Source organism: Rhipicephalus microplus, chromosome X (genome assembly GCF_043290135.1).
Source record: "Rhipicephalus microplus isolate Deutch F79 chromosome X, USDA_Rmic, whole genome shotgun sequence".
In the NCBI taxonomy this organism is placed as follows: domain Eukaryota; kingdom Metazoa; phylum Arthropoda; class Arachnida; order Ixodida; family Ixodidae; genus Rhipicephalus; species Rhipicephalus microplus.
In genome coordinates, this window is record NC_134710.1 from 220,370,402 (window position 1) to 220,391,570 (window position 21,169).

General features: G+C 46.3%; 1 protein-coding gene across 1 annotated transcript in view; it reads right to left on the reverse strand.

Moving 5' to 3' along the window:
* Positions 1–20,747, reverse strand: part of LOC119187549 (uncharacterized) — a 33,548-nt gene extending 12,801 nt beyond the window's left edge. The window contains exons 1-11 of the mRNA XM_075876529.1: positions 20,491–20,747; positions 19,608–19,824; positions 18,413–18,562; positions 17,672–17,874; positions 16,899–16,977; positions 16,329–16,528; positions 15,238–15,406; positions 14,566–14,720; positions 13,715–13,893; positions 12,698–12,817; positions 11,993–12,118 (exon numbers count right to left, since the gene is read on the reverse strand). Of these exons, the coding sequence (XP_075732644.1) occupies positions 11,993–12,118; positions 12,698–12,817; positions 13,715–13,893; positions 14,566–14,720; positions 15,238–15,406; positions 16,329–16,528; positions 16,899–16,977; positions 17,672–17,874; positions 18,413–18,562; positions 19,608–19,824; positions 20,491–20,747 (1,855 nt within the window). The remainder of the gene's footprint in view (positions 1–11,992; positions 12,119–12,697; positions 12,818–13,714; positions 13,894–14,565; positions 14,721–15,237; positions 15,407–16,328; positions 16,529–16,898; positions 16,978–17,671; positions 17,875–18,412; positions 18,563–19,607; positions 19,825–20,490) is intronic.
* Positions 20,748–21,169: the final 422 nt, after the last annotated feature.

Below are 21,169 nucleotides of genomic sequence, written 5' to 3' on the forward strand. Positions count from 1 at the left end.
CTCACTACAACTTAAATTACAAAGATATATTAACATGTTAGAAATATGGTTGCAGTCGATTTCGTTATCGTTAAATGTCAACAAAAGTGCGCTCGTGGTGTTTCCGCTTGCAGAACCAATTTCAGTTTCAATTCTATATAAACAGGAACCAATCCAGCAAGTAGACTCTATGAAATATTTGTGAATAATTTATAGTGACAAACTTAACTGGAGTCCACATATAGAGTATATAACTACTACCAAAGCACAGCGGGCTTCAGGCTTACTGCACAAGCTTAGTAACCGGAAATATGAATTGTGGAGGCACACCTTGATAACGTTGTACAAGATGTATATGCGCCCCATCATGGAATTCGGCTGCATATTATTGTCGTGTGGCCTTGCTTTAAAACGAAAACTCTAGTTGTCTTGGAGCGAGAAGCACTACGAATGTGTCTGGGACTCCCTAGGTTTGTGGCTATCAACGTACTGTACCAGGAAGCGCGCCTGCCTACACTACTTTGTCGATCTCAAATTTTGACCATACAAGCATTTTTAAAATTTTATAGCTTACCGGCAAGAAGATCTCAATATGCTTTTATCGCAAACCCAGACGCCTTCTTTCTTGGTCATTTGCCACGGTTTCACCCACCTCAGATAATGTTTGTACAAAAGAATCTACAAAGTATAAATGTGAGCATTAGAAATGTAATTACTCGAATTGTCATGTTATAATTGAGTATGAGGATATATTCCCCCAAAACGCCAAGTTACAATCTCTCAACTTTTTAAATAAAATATTATTAGATTACTTGGAGCATGCAGAAACTAAAAATATAATAGCCACAGATGCTTCCGTAAATAATCAAAAGGCAGGTGTAGGCAATGCCTCTGATTCGCTTGACTGGTCCTTTTCAGTGAGACTGCCTGATTTTACTCCAGTTTTTGAAGCGGAGCTCGGGGCGAATATTTTAGCTCTTCGAAATCTTCGATCAAATCAAAACAACGCAGTCATAATGACGGATTCTCTTTCAGTTTGTGCAGCTCTCACAGCTTCAGAGAACTCTCGATTTTTAAGCACATTCAAAACATTATTACCCCCGCAGTTGAGACGCCTGAGGTTACTATGTGTTCCAGGACACTGTGGATTAAGATTAAATGAATTGGCCGATTCCTTAGCACGAGCCGCACTTGATGGACCAGTTTTATCCATACTGGCAGATGTTGAATATATTAGGGCAATAGGATATCGAAAATCAGCAATCTCCACTGATACGATAGAAAAAGTAACTAGATGGACAGAATATAACCACCTCAAGTTTCCATCGCAACCTCACTGCAGTCATTCCTGAAAGCTCGAAATTTTAATTACTTAATTTCGATGTCGTCTCCCTCCACTAAACCTGTATCTACACAGAGCTGGTCAGACAACATCACCCCTCTGCGCATTCTGCAGAGAATTGGAATCACTAAAAAATTATTTTTTGTATTGTCACCGCTACGCTATACTTCAAAAAAGGTTACTAGTTATTCCATTTCTGAAAATAGGCGTTAGATTGACGGCGGAAACGGCGCGAAGCTTTGGAGCCTCAGTTTTGGGACATTGCCACAGGGATGCTTTCAATGCCGTTTGCGAATATATTCAGGCAGCCAAGCGTATACCTTTGTGATATTCAATCAAAAAATTATTATTTTTGCTCCCAAGGGCAAAGTGACGTAAACGCAGCTGAGTGGTAATCATAACACCTCAAAGCTCAAAATTGCTCAACTCGACTTTTCTATTTTTTTCTTTCTCGTTTGCTCTTTTTTACGTTGTTTTCCTTACATTAGTCTTATTATATTACAAATTCATTACACATATTTAACATGATCACAGAAAAACTGCACTACACTTTCTTGGCCAATCCCCCTGAGTGGGTATGAGCCATCATCCCAGGGAAACAAACAAACAAACACACCTCCATCTTGGCTGCAGCTGCCTCTGACTCTCCCTGTATATTTTGTAAATATATTTATTTCATTCATTCTCTCACCCCCGTGACAATCTCTAATGAAAGTAACGTACAGACGAACGATACACACTATTCATTTTATAAAATTGAAATTATTTACAGAAACAAGAAGCAAGATATTAACATAATATCCCGTAATATTGGCTATTGAAGGGCTTGAAAAGAAGCCAACCCACATACACAATATTTACATATGGAAAACACCAAGAAAAGGTGTATCAAAGGGCATTTGTTTTTAGATTAAATTATCTGCTATCGCTTTATTAGACATGTTATCGAATTGTAGCTGTTGTCCGAATAACTCGGTTGGTCGGTCGGCCGACCGACCAATTAACTGAACTTTTTTCTTATTTAATTGTATTACAAGAAACGTGGCGTCGCTCACGGAATTAAGTGAAAGCAGCGCTGCTATTTTTTTCAGTAAGATAACCCAGGGCTCAGCTGCGTGGTTCGCAATTTAGTTGAACGCAGCTCGCAATGCCAATGTGGATGAGGTGCCGTGACCGCGAATGACAGAGACGGCCATTAATGTGTGAAGTAATCAATCTTGTTCAACCTTCATGGCCTTAACAACTGGAGATCATAAGGAAACGAACACCTTCGGCATCGCGTACGCAAACGTTATAGGATAACGTCTAAAAGTAGCTACTAAGTGATCGACTCACTTGCAACCTTGCTTCCTTGTCTCTAAAGAAGATGTCCATAAATTCTGACTCAGGAGGGTCAGTCGGTCGGTTGGTCACTAACTGAACTTTTCCCGTATTCAATTATATTACAAGAAACCCGGTGTCGCTGACGCACCATAGTCAAATCGTGATTAGGCTCGCGGCTATAGGCGACTTTAAACCGATTGATAGAAGTAGACTGAAAGCCTTGGCTCTCCACATTCAGGCGAAGTATGGTTCGACTCGATTGCCTGTACGGACCTATATTCATCGCAACTGCTTAGCCAGCATTAGAAAATTGGTGAGCCGGAATAGCGTTCCTCGTTTGTTAATGTACATGGGAGGTAAAAGTGGGTGACCAAGTTTTCTGACCACTACCAGTTGTATAGGGGCCCAAGTGGGCTTTCATATTGTTACGAGGCAGTGGACATGGCTCGGCCGTCGAAGCGGAAGCGGACTCGAAGCGTGAGATGGTACCAGCCATGGGGTGTCACACCTACCGGTAAATATTGCAAATACACTCGTTTCTCTCTTGTGTGTGTTGGTAATCCCCGTAATAAATTGGTGGACGTGCTGGGTGACGAACCGCCATACAACGGAGCGCCGCAGTGGTCGTCAAATCGGAGTTTCCGTGATGAAACACAGGACTCATCCCACGGCCACATCTACATCACCCTCGGCAACGCCTCCACCGTCCCCACCCCCGCCCACGTACGAGCTGACGCATCCGCAGCATCCAGGAACGTTCTGCGGTACGGACGGTGTTGATGTTGACGACTGGATAGCTGACTACGAACGTACCAGTGCGCTCAACCGGTATGACCCGACTCTCATGCTGGCCAACGTGCTGTTTTACCTGAAAGGCATGGCCAAAGTCTGGTACGAGAACAACGAGGAGGAGATCGGCAGTTGGGGCACATTCAAGGAGAAGCTTCGTGACATATTTGGGAAGCCCATCGGTCGAAAGGCGGCTGCAAAGAAGCAGTTGTCGATACGTGCTCAGACGTCTACGGAGCCGTATATCTCGTATATGCAGAATGTGCTGGCTCTATGTCGTAAAGTCAACAACGACATGTCGGAGTCTGATAAGGTTGGCCACGTCCTCAAGGGGATAGCATACGATGCGTTCAACCTGCTAATGTGCGGAACTGCGCAATCGTCGAGGAGATTATTCAGGAATGCCGGCATTTTGAACTGGCCAAAAGCAGGCGTATTTCAAGATCATTCGCTCAACTGCCGAAGACTGCTGCGACGTCCTCCTGTGAAGATGGACTGACCTCTCGTCGGCAGTCTTCACCGGCGTCTGAAATTACATGAATCGTTCGGCTTGAAATCGAAGCAATTACACCTGATCTTCCCACCAACGGCCACATCGATTCGCAAGCATCTCAGGCTGGCTTGGTGCAGTCGATTGTGCGGGAAGAACTCAGCAATTTGGGCTTCGATAACTGCACCGTTGCTCAGTCTCGACCAATCGGCTTCCGTTCAAGGTCGCCGCCTCGCCCCCGGTCGCCGCCACATCAACGGTCTTATCCACGCTCTCGCAATCCGGCCGAATAGAGAACTACGGATGATCGGCCGATATCCTTTAACTGCCGCTTCATAGGGCAAGTAGCACAGTATTGCCACAACAATTTATTTTCGTCCCGAACACAGTATAACACTGCTCGCCGCGTCGACAGCTTCCGCCTTTTCCAGCCTCCTGCGCCAATCCTCGACAACTACCGCCACCTTTCACCCTTCGATTCCGATGCCTCCGATGCCCCTGATACGCAGCACAGCCGCTCACCGACGTTTCGACGTCACCAGTCTCGTTCGCCGCCTGGACATCACCCGTCGTCCCCTTCTCCTCTACGACGACGCCCGACCTCCCCGCTCAATTCTCATAAGGGAAACTAAGTAGTGCGGCTCTTAGAGGTGAAGCTGCATCCTCGATACCGACCTTAAATCCTCCCCTTGTACTGCCGACACGAAGAAATTAGATCGACGTCGACGTTGACAGCCTGACTGTTTCTACACTTATTGACAGCGGGGAGCATATTTCTGTATTGAGTGCTCGACTTCATCGCTGCCTGAAGAAATTTCTGACACCAGCTGCTCCTGGCATTATTTGCGTCGCCGACGGAAGAAGTCTTGCATCACAGGAATGTTTACAACACGCATCACAGTCGCCGATCACCCCACATCTGTTCTCTTTGCAGTTTTGGAGCAGTGCCCCAATGACCTGATTCTTGGATTGGATTTCTTGTCCGCTCATGCCACTCTCATCGACTGTGCAACCGACGTTTTCCAACTTGAACTGCCTCGACTTGGGGCTGTGTCGTCCTCCCCGCCACACCGCTTGTGCGCTGTTGTACCAGTGTAAAACAGGTGTGTCAAGCTCAGAGCTTAATAGCACCTCCCACGTCTTGGGGTGCAAGAAAGGTAAGAGTCACGCTTGACAAGTATTCGAAGTGCTGCATGGAAGGTTTAAGTGTGAGATGGGTGCGTCTCGTGCTAGCCCTCTCTAGTGAAAGTATTCTCTGAAAAGCCGGGCAGCCCCCTACTACGGTACCCGCTGGGACGGTGGTATGAGTCCTTGTATGGTTAGGCTATAGCCCTCTTCATTCAGGAAGCATTCGGCCGAGGAGTTCTGAGCAAGACAATAACCCATGTCATGAGGGTAATACTTCAGTTGCCTGGACACTGGAAAGGTGTGCCAAAGTCGGACCAGCCCAAGATTTTCGGGCTTGAAGCCATGCCTTCCTTTAGTATTCTTTGTGCGCGGAAAAACAACGCTTGACATCTACTCTTGTTAGTAGGTCATGCACTTTCGATGCTCTAATTTCATCTGAGGTATCACCCCGAAGGGTTCACGTAAGTGCAGGAGTGACGTTTCCAGTCAATGTGAGGTGTGGCTACAGCAACACATCCTCAAGTTGCGAATTTCGTCCCGCGCTGGTGCGGTCAGCAGACCTGCGGCGTGCGGGATTTGAGCACACTGGGCTGCCTGGCTTGCAGTAGATTCATAGTCTAAAAGTCGTTTATTGTGTATTCATGCCGGAGGGGTAGCTTACGCAGTGAATAAAATCAGTTAACATGGTTTTTATTATTGCATTTTTTTCACGAAGAAAACTTACTGTCACAATGGACGTAATTTGCCTGATGTGCTTGCTAGGCCTAAAATTATGTTTTTTTTGTGCCTCGATTTTATCTGTTGAGGAACGTTACGCAAATTTAGTTATGCGAGAAGGCTATTACCTGCATCTCATATATGATTATCGTCTTGCTCAGAACTGCTCGGCACGAGACGCACCCATCTCACACTGAAACCTTCCACGCAGCACTTTGCTGCCCTGTCCATCGTGAGTGTTATTTTTGTTGCAATACAATACGTGAGATGCGTCAGCATTAAGCTGCGAGTGAGATGCACCCGTTTCACACTCTAACCTCCCACACAGTGCTTCACTGCGTGAGTGTTACCCTTCTTGCACGACAAGACGGGAAAGGAGCTAGCATTACTCTGCGTTTGTGAATCCCTCACTGTCGGATTGGAAGCCCTCCTGGACACCTATGCCACCGGTAGCTGTTAGGGAACTCAAGCACTCACTGCTACCTCCCATGTGACCAACGAGCGAGGAACGCTCTTTCAAACCGCCAAGGTTCTGATGCTAGTTGAATAGTTGCGGAGAATCTATGTGCGTATAGGCAACTTAGTCCAGCTGTCGCTCGAAAAACGGAGAGGTGAGTGTGTTCGTACTGATCTATGACGGTATAATTGTAGCGCAAATAAGACACGGACAAGAAAGTGGGCACCACAAGCACTTACTCAAGTGAAAGCTTTAGTGCTTGAACAGAAAATATATAACACTTACACTGGTGCCAAACAAAATCCCGCGCATTAGCGTAGTGGTCGAAACAAAAGGCAATATAATCAAACCAAGAACACACCTCCAGACCACCCTCCCCCTCCCCACCGGTCTGCCCCCTACAACCCACCAAGTAAACGTCTACAACAGTGGTTTTGCCCTTTGTACCAGTTTTTCCGCAGCACGTTTAGCCTTCTGTAGAACGCTGAACCGCTGATTGCAAGGCAACTTCTTTGGTATTCGGTCAGTTAAGGTTCTCCACTCTTCTGCGCAGCTAGACGAGCCTCCTCTCGAATCTGCAGACCGGCTAAGCGCGCGCAGTCAGCGCTATGGGCCCAATTGCGCCTTCTAATGTCACATTGACTGACTGTGTGGAATCTTGGATAGACTCGTGATCACCGATTGGTACACTGATGTGGCCCAAGTAGCTGAAAATATTGTCAAAACCTCTGAAGCCTTCCTAGCGCGAGTCATCTCGATGAGCTAAACATTTAATGTAAGCTACATGAGAAGAAACAAATGGACTCATTGAACGGGGCGCAGACGCTACGCACTTTAACCCTTGATGCCTGCTGTTGCTCCGGAACAACATCTACAATTTTTTTTTCAACAAACACAACCTGGTGCGCGATACTTATGGTGCTATTCGCAAGTTTCGTCGCCTATAGGAGGCGCAATAGGTGATTCGATATGGCACCCACAGAGAGTATCAGTGTGCGTGTTTCATAAGACGCCAAGCGCGTCTTTCACAAACTGTACGTCTTCCTCTCGGTTTCACAAACAGTTACGTCTTTGCACTCGGCGGCTTTCATGAGACGCTGAGTGCGTATTTCACAAGTTGCTACGTCTTTCTAAAGCATATGGTATGGCCTAAGCTGCTCATTCCCGCTGCGCTGTCTACTACTGTGCAGTTCGAGCTAATGATGACATACTGGGTGCAGCCCAAGTGTAAACATATGCGTTTCTCAAGAGGTGAGATGTAGCGGTGACCAAAAACTGGGGCTTGACGCAAGCATAAATCAGATAGCCTCGATTTTTTACCTACGTTGCTGCAGAAGTAGTCGGTGCTGATAAAGTGCGCGCTGCACACCTTCATCAGTGATGTGACCGACTCGCCAATTCTCAACTTCGCTATCCATTCCTTTTTCCTCGCTTCATCTCAAGGCAAGGAATTGAGGCTGACTGTCGTCGATGCTCTCTTTGTTTACTGCGGCACGCAGCACAGGCGATTGCTTTTGAAGCCTTTAAATTTAGGCATTTTGTGGCCGTGATGGGGACTTGAAGAACACAAAGTAAATGCACCCAGGAGCACCACCGCCCCACCGACCGATACTCTTTGAAAAAATTCCGCCGGTGGCCGCGGGACGGCGTGACACTCTAGGAAACTTGCGAATATGTCATAGGAGAGCAACACTAGCGGGCGTATTGAACTTATAAAATTTGAGAAATAAATACATTGCGTTTTTGTAAAATTTTCGTACAGCTTCTAACAAGTGGTAAAAAAAAGCTCCGCACGCAGAATACCATTTATTCGGATACAGCAGAACAGGAAGATACTGTGACATCTGCTATAACTAAATTGCTTCAAAAGGCGTTGTAGAACATTTACGAGCATGCTTATTATTAGTGCGGCCACAAGTTACATCACAGAACTCATTTGATACCAAATAGTTTGTTGCTCAAAAGCAACGTTGGGCATGCCCCGCCGCGGTGGTCTAGTGGCTAAGGTACTCGGCTGCTGACCCGCAGGTCACGGGTTAAAATCTCGGCTGCGGCGGCTGCATTTCCGATGGAGGCGGAAATGTTGTAGGCCCGTGTTCTCAGATTTGGGTGCATATTAAAGAACCCCAGGTGGTCGAAATTTCCGGAGCCCTCCGCTACGGCGTCTCTCATAATCATATGGTGGTTTTGGGACGTTAAACCCCACATATCAATCAATCAACGTTGGGCATATAAAGGAGTACAAGTTTATGCGGAAAGATTCGATTCTACTAATTTGGAGTCTACGGAGTTGTTATATTCAATGTTTATAATGTGCGAAAGAAAGGAAAATGCCATCTTGCTTGCTTGCTTGTTCCTTTCTTTTGTGGCTCTCACCCACTAAGGGGGATTGGCCAAGAAGCCGGTGGTTAATGCAAGTAAATACCTATAGATTTTCTAGATTAGGGGAATATGATTACTGTGTTTTGACTGTGAAATTAATTTAGCGCAATGTTAAAAAAAAAAGAAAAGAGCTTCGCACCCCTTTCATCGCCCTCTTCCTCGTCTGCATCTCTCACTTAACAAGTGCGTCGATCCCTCCAGTATAAGAAAAGAAAGAAACTTCATATTTAGAAAAATGTATGCGTGGACGGCTCCAAGCCCTTTTCATTTTCGCTTTATTAAAATTAAAAAGATCGTTTTTATGACATAAAAGAAGAAGGTATCTTCTTTTTTATAGCTTTGAAATAATTTTTCTTGGCTTGATAAGGCAGATGCTTGGCCTAGTTGGTGATTGGGAATCAACATATTTGCACAGCGCAAGACTACGAGTAGTTACGACGTAACTACAGAAAAAGAGACAAGGACAGAAAGAGTGCTCTTTCTGTGGATATATGTTGATTTTTCTTCACTACCTGAATCATTTTCACTCCCACAGGGTAGGTGTAAGCCAAAATTCTAAGATGTACTTTTATATCTCACTATTGGATGGTGAAACGTGAATCTACACTTTATTCCAGCTCGCTACTGGTGGAAGGCCAACGTTTCTCAGAAGGAACACCTGATTGTTTACTCATAAATATTCATAATATTTCTAAATATTCATAAATATTTCTTTCTGAAAACATTACTGTCATACTTTATCACTTCCTTAGTATAGCGGCGTTTCATATAAGTTATTCATTGAAGCAAACTTTCCTGGCATGCAAAGGTTAAGAGGTCAGAAAATCAGGCCTGGTCTGGTCAGAAACGCAAAATGCGGTCTATGCGAAGCTATTGGAAAGCGATGATTCTCTAGTAGTGTGGCGTCGCTTTCCTCAGGTTCTCGTGGATAAACGTCAGATTTTACACGAATCAATATCCTATTGGTAAAAACTACATGGAACACTGTGGATACTACTGCACCACGAAATTTCTATAGACATGTCATTAGTACAAAAAGGGGTCATTCAGAGGAAAGGGCTCTGGCCACCAGAGGAAATACATTAGGCACTCACAGTGCAATCAGTTAAGCGTAATAAAAAATTGGGCAGATCACACGTACCTGGGAATTGATTTTACGCGAAGCATGCGGAGGAAAGCTGACCATGTAGCAATTTTTTATTGAGCAACACGTCATGAAATGTCACTAAATATATGTACAAATGTTGCATGCAGACATATGTTGAAGAGTTGCAGATGTTTATATAACTAGTTGTTCGCATTTGCACAACGATGTCAACCGGAACATGCGTATTAGCAATACCAGAAGGTGATACGAAGCGCTGACGCTCGCGAAGACGCTGGCCAGGACATTGCTGCAATAGTCAGCTTCAGCTCATGGCACCTAACCACAATTGACGTTAGCTCGACGTGACGGCTCTATCAAAGGAGTACATATATAATGTTTATAAAATTGGGTAGGCAGCAATTCAAACACCATTGATGTTTCATGAAGATTGACGTCTATTTGAAAAGTAGTTATGAGACCTGGAGTAACTCTGTGGTATGGAATGCTTGACTGCCTCGCAGATCGCTTGGGTTCGAATCCTACTGGGACCTTGAAAATTATTTGCATTCGCCGGGGGCTCAATGCTGCCTATGTCGGGTTTTTCTTAACACAGACATTTATTCTATGCAATCGTTGGGCCACGCTCCTGATGTCGGGCATTGCTTACGCTCACGCATTAAAATCGCCCATGTGTGTTCTCATCGTTCTTAGCGGCATACCAAGTATCAGTTACCCGTTGTACATACCCGCCGACCAGCGGCACATTATCCTGGTGGAAAGTGTTTAACGACGTACGCGATGATATTGTCACATTACTTTTATCTTCACGAGTGCGTCACATTCGTCAAACCATCTTGCCCTCCCATGCTAATTTTGGTTCATGCCATGTTAAGGGGTCACCACGAGAACACCCAAACATAAGCGTCTAGATAGATGTATACGATAGATAGATGAGTAGATAGATAGACACTACGTCGCACCATATGCGTCGCCGACATGGTCACGTCAGGTTGCCAGCGCAAGAATGGACAACTTCTACGAAGGTTTCGTGCAGCCTTTTATTTGCCCCTATTTTTTGTACGTCCTGCGCCTGGTGCCTGAATTGTTGACTTTCAGTGCGTTGATAAGCCGCTGGTCGCGTTCTTGAGAACACCGAAGGTGGCTAGTGGACCGAACTCACGGTGTTCTCCCATGCCAACGGTGTTGTGAGTGCTGCGACTAAATCCACGGCGCTGCAGGGAGGCGAAAGAAACAAAATGTGGATCATAATAAATCTTAGATTTCAGGTGCCGCAGATTGAGTAACTGTCACCCCGATTAAATGATATGAACAGCGGTTGCACGTGTACAGCGATGAAAAGAAGGCGGGGACGTCGGATGAGCTGGCGTACAAGTGCATCCGTGTTCCACATGTGGAATATGACGAATGCGGCCACCGTGCAAAGAGCCGGTGCAACCTGCCCCGGTTTTCAGTGAAGGCTCTTTGGGCGCTGCCTTAGTGCTCTTTGGGCTGTTAGTGCGCGTGACCCCCCAAAAATGCACTGCCCAGGCTGTGACGTCGGTTTTTGCACTCTTGTGCAACAGCGAAGTAAGGAGGAAGTACTCTAAGCGCACCCCTGGTGGACTTGCGCAAGCGGCTCTTCTTTCTCCGGTGAGAAGTGAGTGTGCAGCTGCTTGTCCAGGCCATTTCTGACCTGGAACAGCATCTGGATCTGGCAGTTCTTGTAACAGATTACTTCATTGAGATCTTGTAAAGAAGCGGTTGCCTGGCTCTTTTTGAGGGCACGCAACCACTCGTTCAGAGCCTCCTGTTCTATCTCGGCCGAGGAGTGCATAAATATCAGCCTGGTCAAGCCGTTCGAGAACAAGAAGCCTCTCCTGGCCACCAATCTTGGCCAGGAAGCGGTGCTTCACTTGTCCTTTAGACTACAGGCGCCTGTTCACTACAGAGAGGCAGAAAAGACAAACACAGAGCTTTTAAATCCCCCAAAACAACGATACGCTTAGGAGTGAGGCTGTACAGGAGTTCTTCAACGTACGCATTTACATTTTGCCTACATTGACATGTGATGTTTTCACCTCGCGAACTCCGGGTCTAATCGAGCACTATGACCGGAATTAGTAATGGCGGCTAGTACCTTGTATCATTTTTTTCTGGTCTACTTGATCATTAGGAGGGAATCGTTGTGCGTGTATTGTCGAACGCTGTCGTGCGCATACCTTCGCGCGATAGCGTCCGAATTCATAAACAGAGTAATGTAGGGACGACTATTATAAGCCTTTAGGTTGGGACACTTACCCGGGTCGGCGACGTCCTCAACGACGCAGGCGGCAGAGGCGCTGCAGTTGGTCGATATCTGGGGAGCTGCAAACCACTGGCGGTTTGCTATGTCGTACCTTTCAACAAGCTGGACCATTCTCATACCTGTTTGGAAGATAAGGAAGTGAGGTAATAATCTATAGCAGTTGAATCCTCTCGAACCAGAAAGTCGTTTTCTTGACTGTCAGATATGCTTCAGCGCACTGGAGCCACCAGAAGGCTTAGGACAAACGATTCTACAAAAAGGCGCATGAGTGAATTTTACGTTCGTGTTCACGGGCTTTGATGCTGGTAAGATCAGTTGGTATACAGCGACTGCTCCAGAATCAGTCCGTTCTAGGTTCTATTCACAAAGAAATCTGCATGTCTTGACGTGATGCGTAGGCCGAACAAATACAGTAGTTAGCTGGCACTCACAGCAGAAGACATGTGCTGCAGCTACGAGTATTCTCTGCGCAGGGCAAGTGTGTTTGTTGCCTGCACCACACTATGGCTTGATGTCATGCAAATCGTGTGTGGTGACGATTACTCCCTTCCACCAACATGCGAGACCCCGCAGACTCCGCTTGCTTATAAATATATGAGTACCATATGCTCTGCCACACCACAGCTAACTGCATTTCTTCTTTTGCGTGCTACTTGAATATCATGATTGCTACTAACAAATGTGTTGATCGGACTTGCCGTTGTAGCCCCCGATGACATAAATGCAGCCATCAAGGACGACGGCTGCGAAGCTGTTTTTGGCGTGGGGCATGCTGGGTAGCTGAAATATACGACCTCTCCTTACGTCGAGCTGCTCCACTGTAAATAGTGAATGAGAAATTACAACGTGATACTGAAGAACTGGTGCTATTTACGAGCGCTATTAGTGCTGTAACGACGTTACAAGGAGCACGGCTAGCAGGATACCACACGTGTTCAAGCTCTGTCCATTCCTACAACAAACTCGCCAATGAGCATAACCATTGCACCAAGGCGGACGAAAAAAAATCCTCGAGTACTCCGTGCGTATAGTTTTCTGGTTTGTCTTGCTTCCGTCTTATTCACTGTTCAAACAACGCGCATTTCAAACAACTTGACCAGTCGGCATTTTAATGTATTGAGAACTTTACCATGCCCCCGCTGTGGTAGCATGAGGCGACCATTCTCGTGAATGTCATTGCATTGTGCTTGCGCACTAGTGCATCATACTAAACTAAAGAAGAAAAGAAATGTTTGTGAATACCGTTCGAGTCTTTCATTTCGTGTTTCTGTCTTATTTCAAGCCCCATTGTAACTGTACCACCATACCGTATATCTTTCTGCATGCACAGTACAGATTGCATTGTGCTTGAAAAACCACTCGCAAGATGGGCAAAGACAGGAAATTGCTCCAGTGGTTTATGAATTCAACCGACTCGCCCATTGCTTAAAGCCATCATGCGTATAGCTTTCTGGTCGGTCTTGGTAATGTCTTGTGCGCCTAGCCTGCCATCTCACTACGAGAACTATTGCCACTGTATCACCACGGCCACCAAGGCTGACGAAAAAAATTTGATTAAGGCGACCATGCGCATAAGTTTCTCGCCAGACGCAAAACCCCTAACCTGGTGATTGAATGCACCAGGCGCTTAATAATTTTCTCTTCGTTCACCGATAGTAGAGTGACGGTAGTGTGCCGCCATCAAGGTTACACAATTACAACAAAGAGAGACGTACAGCTGGAAAGTCGCGTGACTCCATTGTAGCCTCCGATGATGTACAACATGCCCTTGTGGGCCACGACCTTGGCGCCGCTTCTTGGAGATGACATAGTGGTAATATGGGTCCAGATGTTGGTAGATGGGTCGTAAGATTCAATGCTGTCGAGAATCGTGGCACCTGTGAAGCCGCCAGCGCTGCAATAGAATCATAGGGCATAAGAGGCGTGACGATCTGTTCTATCCCCGCCTCATCTCACATGCCAAACTTGCTGAGGGAGCAATGAGTCTTCCACAAGTAAGAGAATTTAGGCTACGTTAAAGGACACCTACTGCTGGACAGCCACCCTTGCGATGACAGGGTCAGGTCGGAGAGAACACGTGACAGTTAAATACTGGCCGAGTGCGACGTCCCACTGTTGCTAGTGGTTAGAATTGAGGTAATATTGACATTGGCATTGGAAAGTTCAAGCCGAAGTCACGATCATGAATTTCCTCAAAACAATGGCACAAAGACTACCGTATCTTTGTCTGCCTCTTTATCAATGAGAGATTAAGCGTGTTGCATTATGCCGCTTGCGGCTAGATTTTGCTGCAGTACTAGTACTCTTTTTTAGCTGCTACATTACGAACTGCGTGCAAAAATGCAAAACTTCAAGCGTCATTCGTTCTGAAGACGTTTGTCTCTATCCTGTGCAACCTGGAGGGCTCATGCGCAACCAGAGATGGCCAGTGGCACCGTCGATAGCCCTAAACATGTAGCTGTGAAGCATGCTTCACGATAGCACATACCATGTAGCTTAGGGAGATTGCTGGCAGCGTTCTGTTGTGACTGCGATACCGCCACGCAAAGTCCGAAAACTAACTCACATGTAGATGCGGCCATAAGCTACTGCGGCGCTGGCGTTGCTGCGGGCTTCAGTCATGTCCGCCACCAGGGACCACTGGTTCACCATAATGTCATAGCACTCCACGGTCCTGGTATGCGCACGCCCGTCAAAACCACCCATGGCGTAGATGCTGCCCTGCAAGACAACCAGATGATAATCACCTCTATCAACTAGATTGTTGCGATGGTCCGCATGACAAAAAGTGGGTGAAAGAAACGAAGGTGTTGACCATATTCGTTGTTTAGGTGAAATGGTCAGCTATATCCAGGTGTATTTAGAACCGGATTGAGTAAAAAACGACTCGTTGTGCCATTATTACATCAGTAAGATTGCCTAACTTTGCGCGGGCTCACAGAATTTTGTCTCCACCGAAATGCGACCGCCGTGGCTATAACATTTGCTTCTGCATGGCGGTGTCTGGTGTCTACTCCCGCACAATCCACATAACGTTGCGCAATAGCAGTTACCACCGCCGTTTCCGCCGGAATATATAAGCTATCAAAATTTCCCGCAGTAGAAAGAGATGATTTCATACATACACGTTGGATTAAGCGTAGTTACGCTGTACAGTGTAGAAGAATAAATAGCTAAAACTAGAGGTATTTCAATCAGACCAGCTGGCAAGTTCCTGTGATTTCTTCCTAACACTTGCCTGCAAAACGGCAACACTGACGTAGCAGCGTGCGAAGGCCATGTTTGCTTTGGTGCTCCACCTGGCGAGGGGCACGTTGAAACACACCACCGAATGATAGCACTCACGTCCGTTGAAGCCGCCCACGAAGTAAATACACGAGTTGATCACAGCCGCGCTGTGGTACGCCCTGCAATGGTTCAAGACCAATTTTATGGACGCCTTCAAGTACTTTTGAAGGATAATAGTCTATCTGCACTAAAATATAGATGTAACCACATGCATGTTGCTCACTATTCCACGCATTTGGCCAGCTTACCCGACGCACTTTTATACCCCATATGTACGCAAAGTCTCATACAGGCTGCTCTGCACAAAAAGTACATGACAGCTACCAATTTCTTTATTACTTCGGTTATCTATACATATGTATACCCAAGGCAGCCTCATCGCACGTGTGCGCACAGCAGTAGGTGAAGCAGATGAATGCGCATCAGGTGAATTTGTATTCACATGAATATGCAAATATTTGTTTCGGTTCTCTTCTAAATAAGAATCCACTTTTTTTATGTGGAGCATGTGGCCATAATTGAAATGAAAAAAAAAATGCTGACCAAAGCAAAAGGTACGTCGAAGTCCTAAAGTCGATGTGAGCGATTTTTCTGTTGCTTCAGTGGAGCCCGGGACATTTTGGGATTCCCCTTTCATCTTATTGTATGTGCTTCAGTGAGCCCCCCTCCCCATCCATTGATCAAGCCATCGGACACGTCAATGCTGAGAAGAGAAAGTTTCTGCTTCAAATCTCAGATGTGCGCCTTAGAAGGGAGATGATGGCCGATGGTGTCCAAGAGTGCCTGTGTAATTTCCAATCAATTTATTTGCCATAATCATTAAACTGCAATATATTACTCAATTGCCCATATTAGTGCCAATCAGCCGAGTGTCCATTATTTCCTATCGCAATATTTTGAACAAGTCTTTTAAAGGGAGATGTCTTCATATACTTCCTAAGTATTTTTATAGTACTATGTTTGAACCCGGCAGGTAGGGGTACGGTCTGACTCTGCCCATCGCAAAAATACAGAATGCGAGGAAGCTAGGGCACAAGTCACCTTGGAGTTGTGTTCTGACTTCCCATAACGCGCCACTTCTGGGCGCGGCCATTGAACGTGAACATTTTGTTCGTGGCAGTCGACGTCAGTCCACCGAAAACGAACAGGATGTCTTTGGGCACGCGAGGTGTGAGCCACTGCTTTGAAGACAGGTCGATGATGGACACTTTGCCTACCTCCAGTGAGTGCTGGGTGAGCGTCTGCGTGGACAAAAAGCACCGTCCGTATACTTCAGAAAGTGCATACTTGAGCAAACTATAGAGTTAAGGGGCAGAGCGTAGCTTGTTAGCGTGGGACGATGTGGAGCCGCTAAACGTTGCTGCTTGCGCGATCTTACCTGCATCTACATAGCACTATCTGAATATTTGGTCAAGTGCGACATTCGATATATCTGCAGTCTTGGACAGTAGCAGGAACTTCTCGTAAATTTCTTGAAATCTTGTTCAAGAGGTCGTTGTGCAAGGTCGCATCAGTTTTACGACTGCCTCTAAGAAGCTACGTAAGGCTAGTGATCTTCTGTAATAGGTTCTTATAAATCATACACTCCAAACAAAAAACAAACTGACCAACCTGATGGATGACGCTGAGCACTTTCATGCTCCTCTCGTCATTCTGGACTTCTGGGTGGGATACAACCTTTTCGAATTCTCTGCAAATATACATGAGCGATGTTGGAGGGGCATGAAACGAAGCGAACAGTAGACGAGCCATGAGCAACTACTTTCACTCGGCTCACATAAGTCGTACCCGCATGTTCAAGCTGGAATTTCCGGCATGCTATTGGACACTTTCTTCACATTTGACAAGGGCGATCTTGCGAAGGAGTGTCACAATATTTTCTCATACCATTACTTTATCTTACTGATCCGCTTGAGCGCTGCCATACTCGGCTGTTAACACTTAACGATTTTGTTTTATTAGGGACAACCGAAATAAAGGTAAAACGGCATAGACTCGTAGGCATGAATGTGGATACACAGTTACTCGCAGTATGTCATGACATTCCTAGTTTGACGACCAAAATGATAATTCTGGTAACCATCTAATATGGCTCGATTAAATATGAGAGGAACTTCAGCCCTTTTCTATCTCTTCTAACTTCCAGATAACATTCGGTGTGCGCAGGCCCGTGGCAGCCTCCCGCGAATCGAGGCTGCAGCAACTACATACCTCACGACACTCAAATTAGTCAGTGGGCGCGAACTTGTGTCTATGGCAGCCAGAATAATTTTTCATGGACTAATTGTTCCCGAGAAGCTCTACTACCCATCAACAGTGTTTTCTTATTGTGCTGAAAAAGTGTTTAAACACGCATGACTTAGGACACCGAACATGCCACTTACGTGGCGCTGCATTGTACGAAGCGAACCAGAGGCAGGAACCTGGCGAGGTACTCCTTCCTTGCGGCCACGTCAGCGGAGATCCACTTGAGGATAGCCTGGAAGGTCTCTTCCACTTCGCTCGGTGCGTTCAGCCGGTCGTTTTCTAGGATGGAATTCATCTCCTGAACGGTGAGAGCTACAAACTGCGCGTTGTTCTTCCACACCTGGGTCAGGAATGCACATTAATGTGGGTGTGTCAGCGTGGACGCTGAAGAGACAGCGGCTGCCACATGAGAAAGTACGTGAGTCTAGCTTGGCGAATGCGGTGTAAACAAGCATGGTGCACGCTACTTTGTTGTCCGAACAATATCGCGGTCGAACGGAAGGCTGACTAGGTCGCCAAGTGGAAGGCCGCGTCCCGTCGCCCACACGTCACGCAGGCGTATTCTATTTCTAGGGTGACTCGGGCTCTAGGCTGTATTCTAAGCTGTTGATATATGCTATTCGAAAGAGCAAGCACGTTTCGAGTTTTAAGGGCTTTTTGAAAAAAAAAACACTTAACAGTTGCTTAAGCTGCCCTCTAATTTCTTGAAACTGTTATACAAATAAGGTCAGCTTTATAGTAGAATCCATACACTCAAAGTCTTGCACGTTTTTAGACCATGTACACAGAAAAGCGCGTGCCCATGGTCTTAAATTTCTATGCTACTCTGGTTTGGCGAAGGGCCTCATAGACCAGAGCGAGTGAAAATAAATTTTTACCTCATCAAAGCTGCGAACTAGGTAGCGAAGGGCTTCTTTGGCAAGGTATTCGTATCCATGGCTGGTTGCAAGGTGGTATGTTTCAATGCAGTTTTCTGGTTCTAGGTCCTCTTTAAGTGTCTTCAGGCAGTGATGTTGAATCTCCACCAGCTGCGTCGTAAAAAAAATGGCATGCAAACTTTCCGCTATTTTCTTCTTATTCGTCTGCTTCTAAAAGCTGCGAAGTCACAAGCGACGGCTCACGCACTTTGAGCCATAGTTCGAAAACGTGTTGATGTGGTTATTGCATATTTAATTGAAACCCAAGACAGGCAGAAATCAGTCATCTTTAGCTGTGCGCTACAATTCACTGCTTATTTCCCCAAGTAACAACAGAAACACTTGCTATCGATGTGCATATTTTGGATTCCACCAACTCCCATTACGACATTGCCACCACAGTATTGTTCACCTATTTCCTTTAGGCAGAGGATGTGAGTGAATGTTTAATTAAAGAACTCAACAGAAGCCAAGTTTGCTTAAACCACTGCCTAAATGACGGGACGACTATCGTACACCCTCAATCTAAAGTGTTATATAAGGTATTACAGCGCAAAATCATAATACGTTTGTGAAGAACGCCGTAGCGCAGGGTTTCAGAAATTTGGACCATATGTTGTTCTTTGATGTGCACTGACATCGCACAGCACAGGGGCGCCTACGATTTCGCCTCCATCGAAATGCGACCGCACGTCCGAGAATGAACCTGCGACCTTTGGGTGAGCAGCCGAGCCCTCCGCCACTGATACACCGAGGCGGTCAAAGTCTCAAACATACTAGCAAGTCATGTAAAAGCCTATGCAATCATTCACCATCTAGGGTACGCATAAGTGCGAGACCGGGGGACCAGCGCGTTAACTATAATATATGACGTGCGACGAAATGAGAAAGCTATTCCTTCAGTAAGCTCCCAACAAGACACATGGGCTATTTTGATAGTAGTAGCAAGAGCCCTCCGGCCTCGATGCGAGCCTGTAACCTTCCTATCAGTATAACCGCCGACCAAGGTGAAAAATTATATACGGTATCCTTACTCCCAAAGCTTCATTGCGAACAATGCCCTTGTGTGGGAGCCTGGTACGGGATATCATTGTTTTGACCAACGAATATGCTTCCAGAAAACCATTCTCTAGTTGCCGCACAGCCTGCCACTGACCTTCAGTACCTCGGCGAGTTCGAGTACCTTGACGATATTGTGCTTGCCGATGCGTTCGTGCATTGGTATGTGGTAGGCAAAGTCTACCAGAAGCTTGATGAAGTCGCCTTCTAGGTCCTTGATAACCGCTCGAACAGGTGGGCAACCCACCCCTTTCCTCTCCTCTGGAGCCATGCTCTCTTTCGCGATGGTGAAGAGTGCATAGCAACCTGAGTATCTTCAAGTAGAAAAAAGTGAAAAATTAGGTGATTCAGGGTAACATGTAAAGTCAGTATCAAACAATTGTGTAAAACACCAGTAAACACTATATATTTACGCGGATTTGGCAGGCAGAATCAAATTTACATTTCCGGCCTGCCCTTACTTGCGCGAACGACCTCTATAATTTGCCATTCGACCGCATAGGCACAAATTGCTGGGAAACTTTTGATGTCGGCTGTATATCCTGATAAAAGCATTGTTGACACCTCCTAGTGTCGTTACCGAAGCTATCTGCTCTGATATTTTCAGACATTATCAGCCTAAATGACCAACCAGCGAGAAGCAGTGGAATATTGAGAAAGCAAGCTTTCATCATATTGGCTCTCATGTGCTGCAATCTAGTTCGAGCTTGTCATAACAAAGGCGAGAAGTGCCGCAAAATCACTTCATACACTTTAGGTTATAAAATCGCTTAGAATTCTTGGCTTGCATGTATACAGATGCAGACCGACGGTCACCTGCCTCGAACCGGATGAAACGGTCCCACAGAAGACTTGGTAAGGCGTCGCATAGACCAGCAGTAGCAACTGAACAATTCCGATACAAAATGTCCAACCGACCCAAGTTTTCTGCTAAGGCAGTGACCCTAGGAGATTAAAGTTATCACAAATACGGCACTTACTTGGCGCACATCACGAAGCGATGCGCCCAAACTTCGGTGTTGTCTGTCGTGCGGAAAACTACGTCACAGTGCTGCCGCGTCTTCCGCTGCTCCCGCAGTCCCGGCATGGCTCTGGCGGCGGCGCCCGGCGCGAACTCCCGCTGTCGGCCATCGTCGATGAAGAGCTGCGTTGCCTCAAACGACGCGGTGAGCATGCAGTCTTTCTCGTCAGCGCCGTTGACGGCGGCGTCCTTCACTTTTGCTACGGCCGCAAACATCTCGGGCAATGTCCACAAAGGACTGACCGACGGGAAGCTGGTTTAGGTCGACCACGAGGATCCCGCGGACAACCGTAGCCCTTCGAGTACTGGGACCGGAGGAGCCTGAAAGAGCCTACCGATGGGGTGACCGAAAGCCGACTGAGCAGCAGCCTGGGCTTGGCGTGTTTATATAGCCCGAGGAGTCGGTTTACCGTATTTTTGCGCGTGCTGCGTGGCACGTATGCTTTGACAGTTGATGCTGATGCTGATGACCTAAGATGAATGGCGTTCACCCACAGAGGGGGATGGGCCAAGAACCAGGCGGCAGAATACTTAAATGAAACTAAAATGAAATAAAGCCAATCTGAAAAATTAGTTTGGAGGGTTTCTGCGTTTACCGTCGTTTTTTTTTGTTGTTGATGCCGAAACTTAAATGCCAT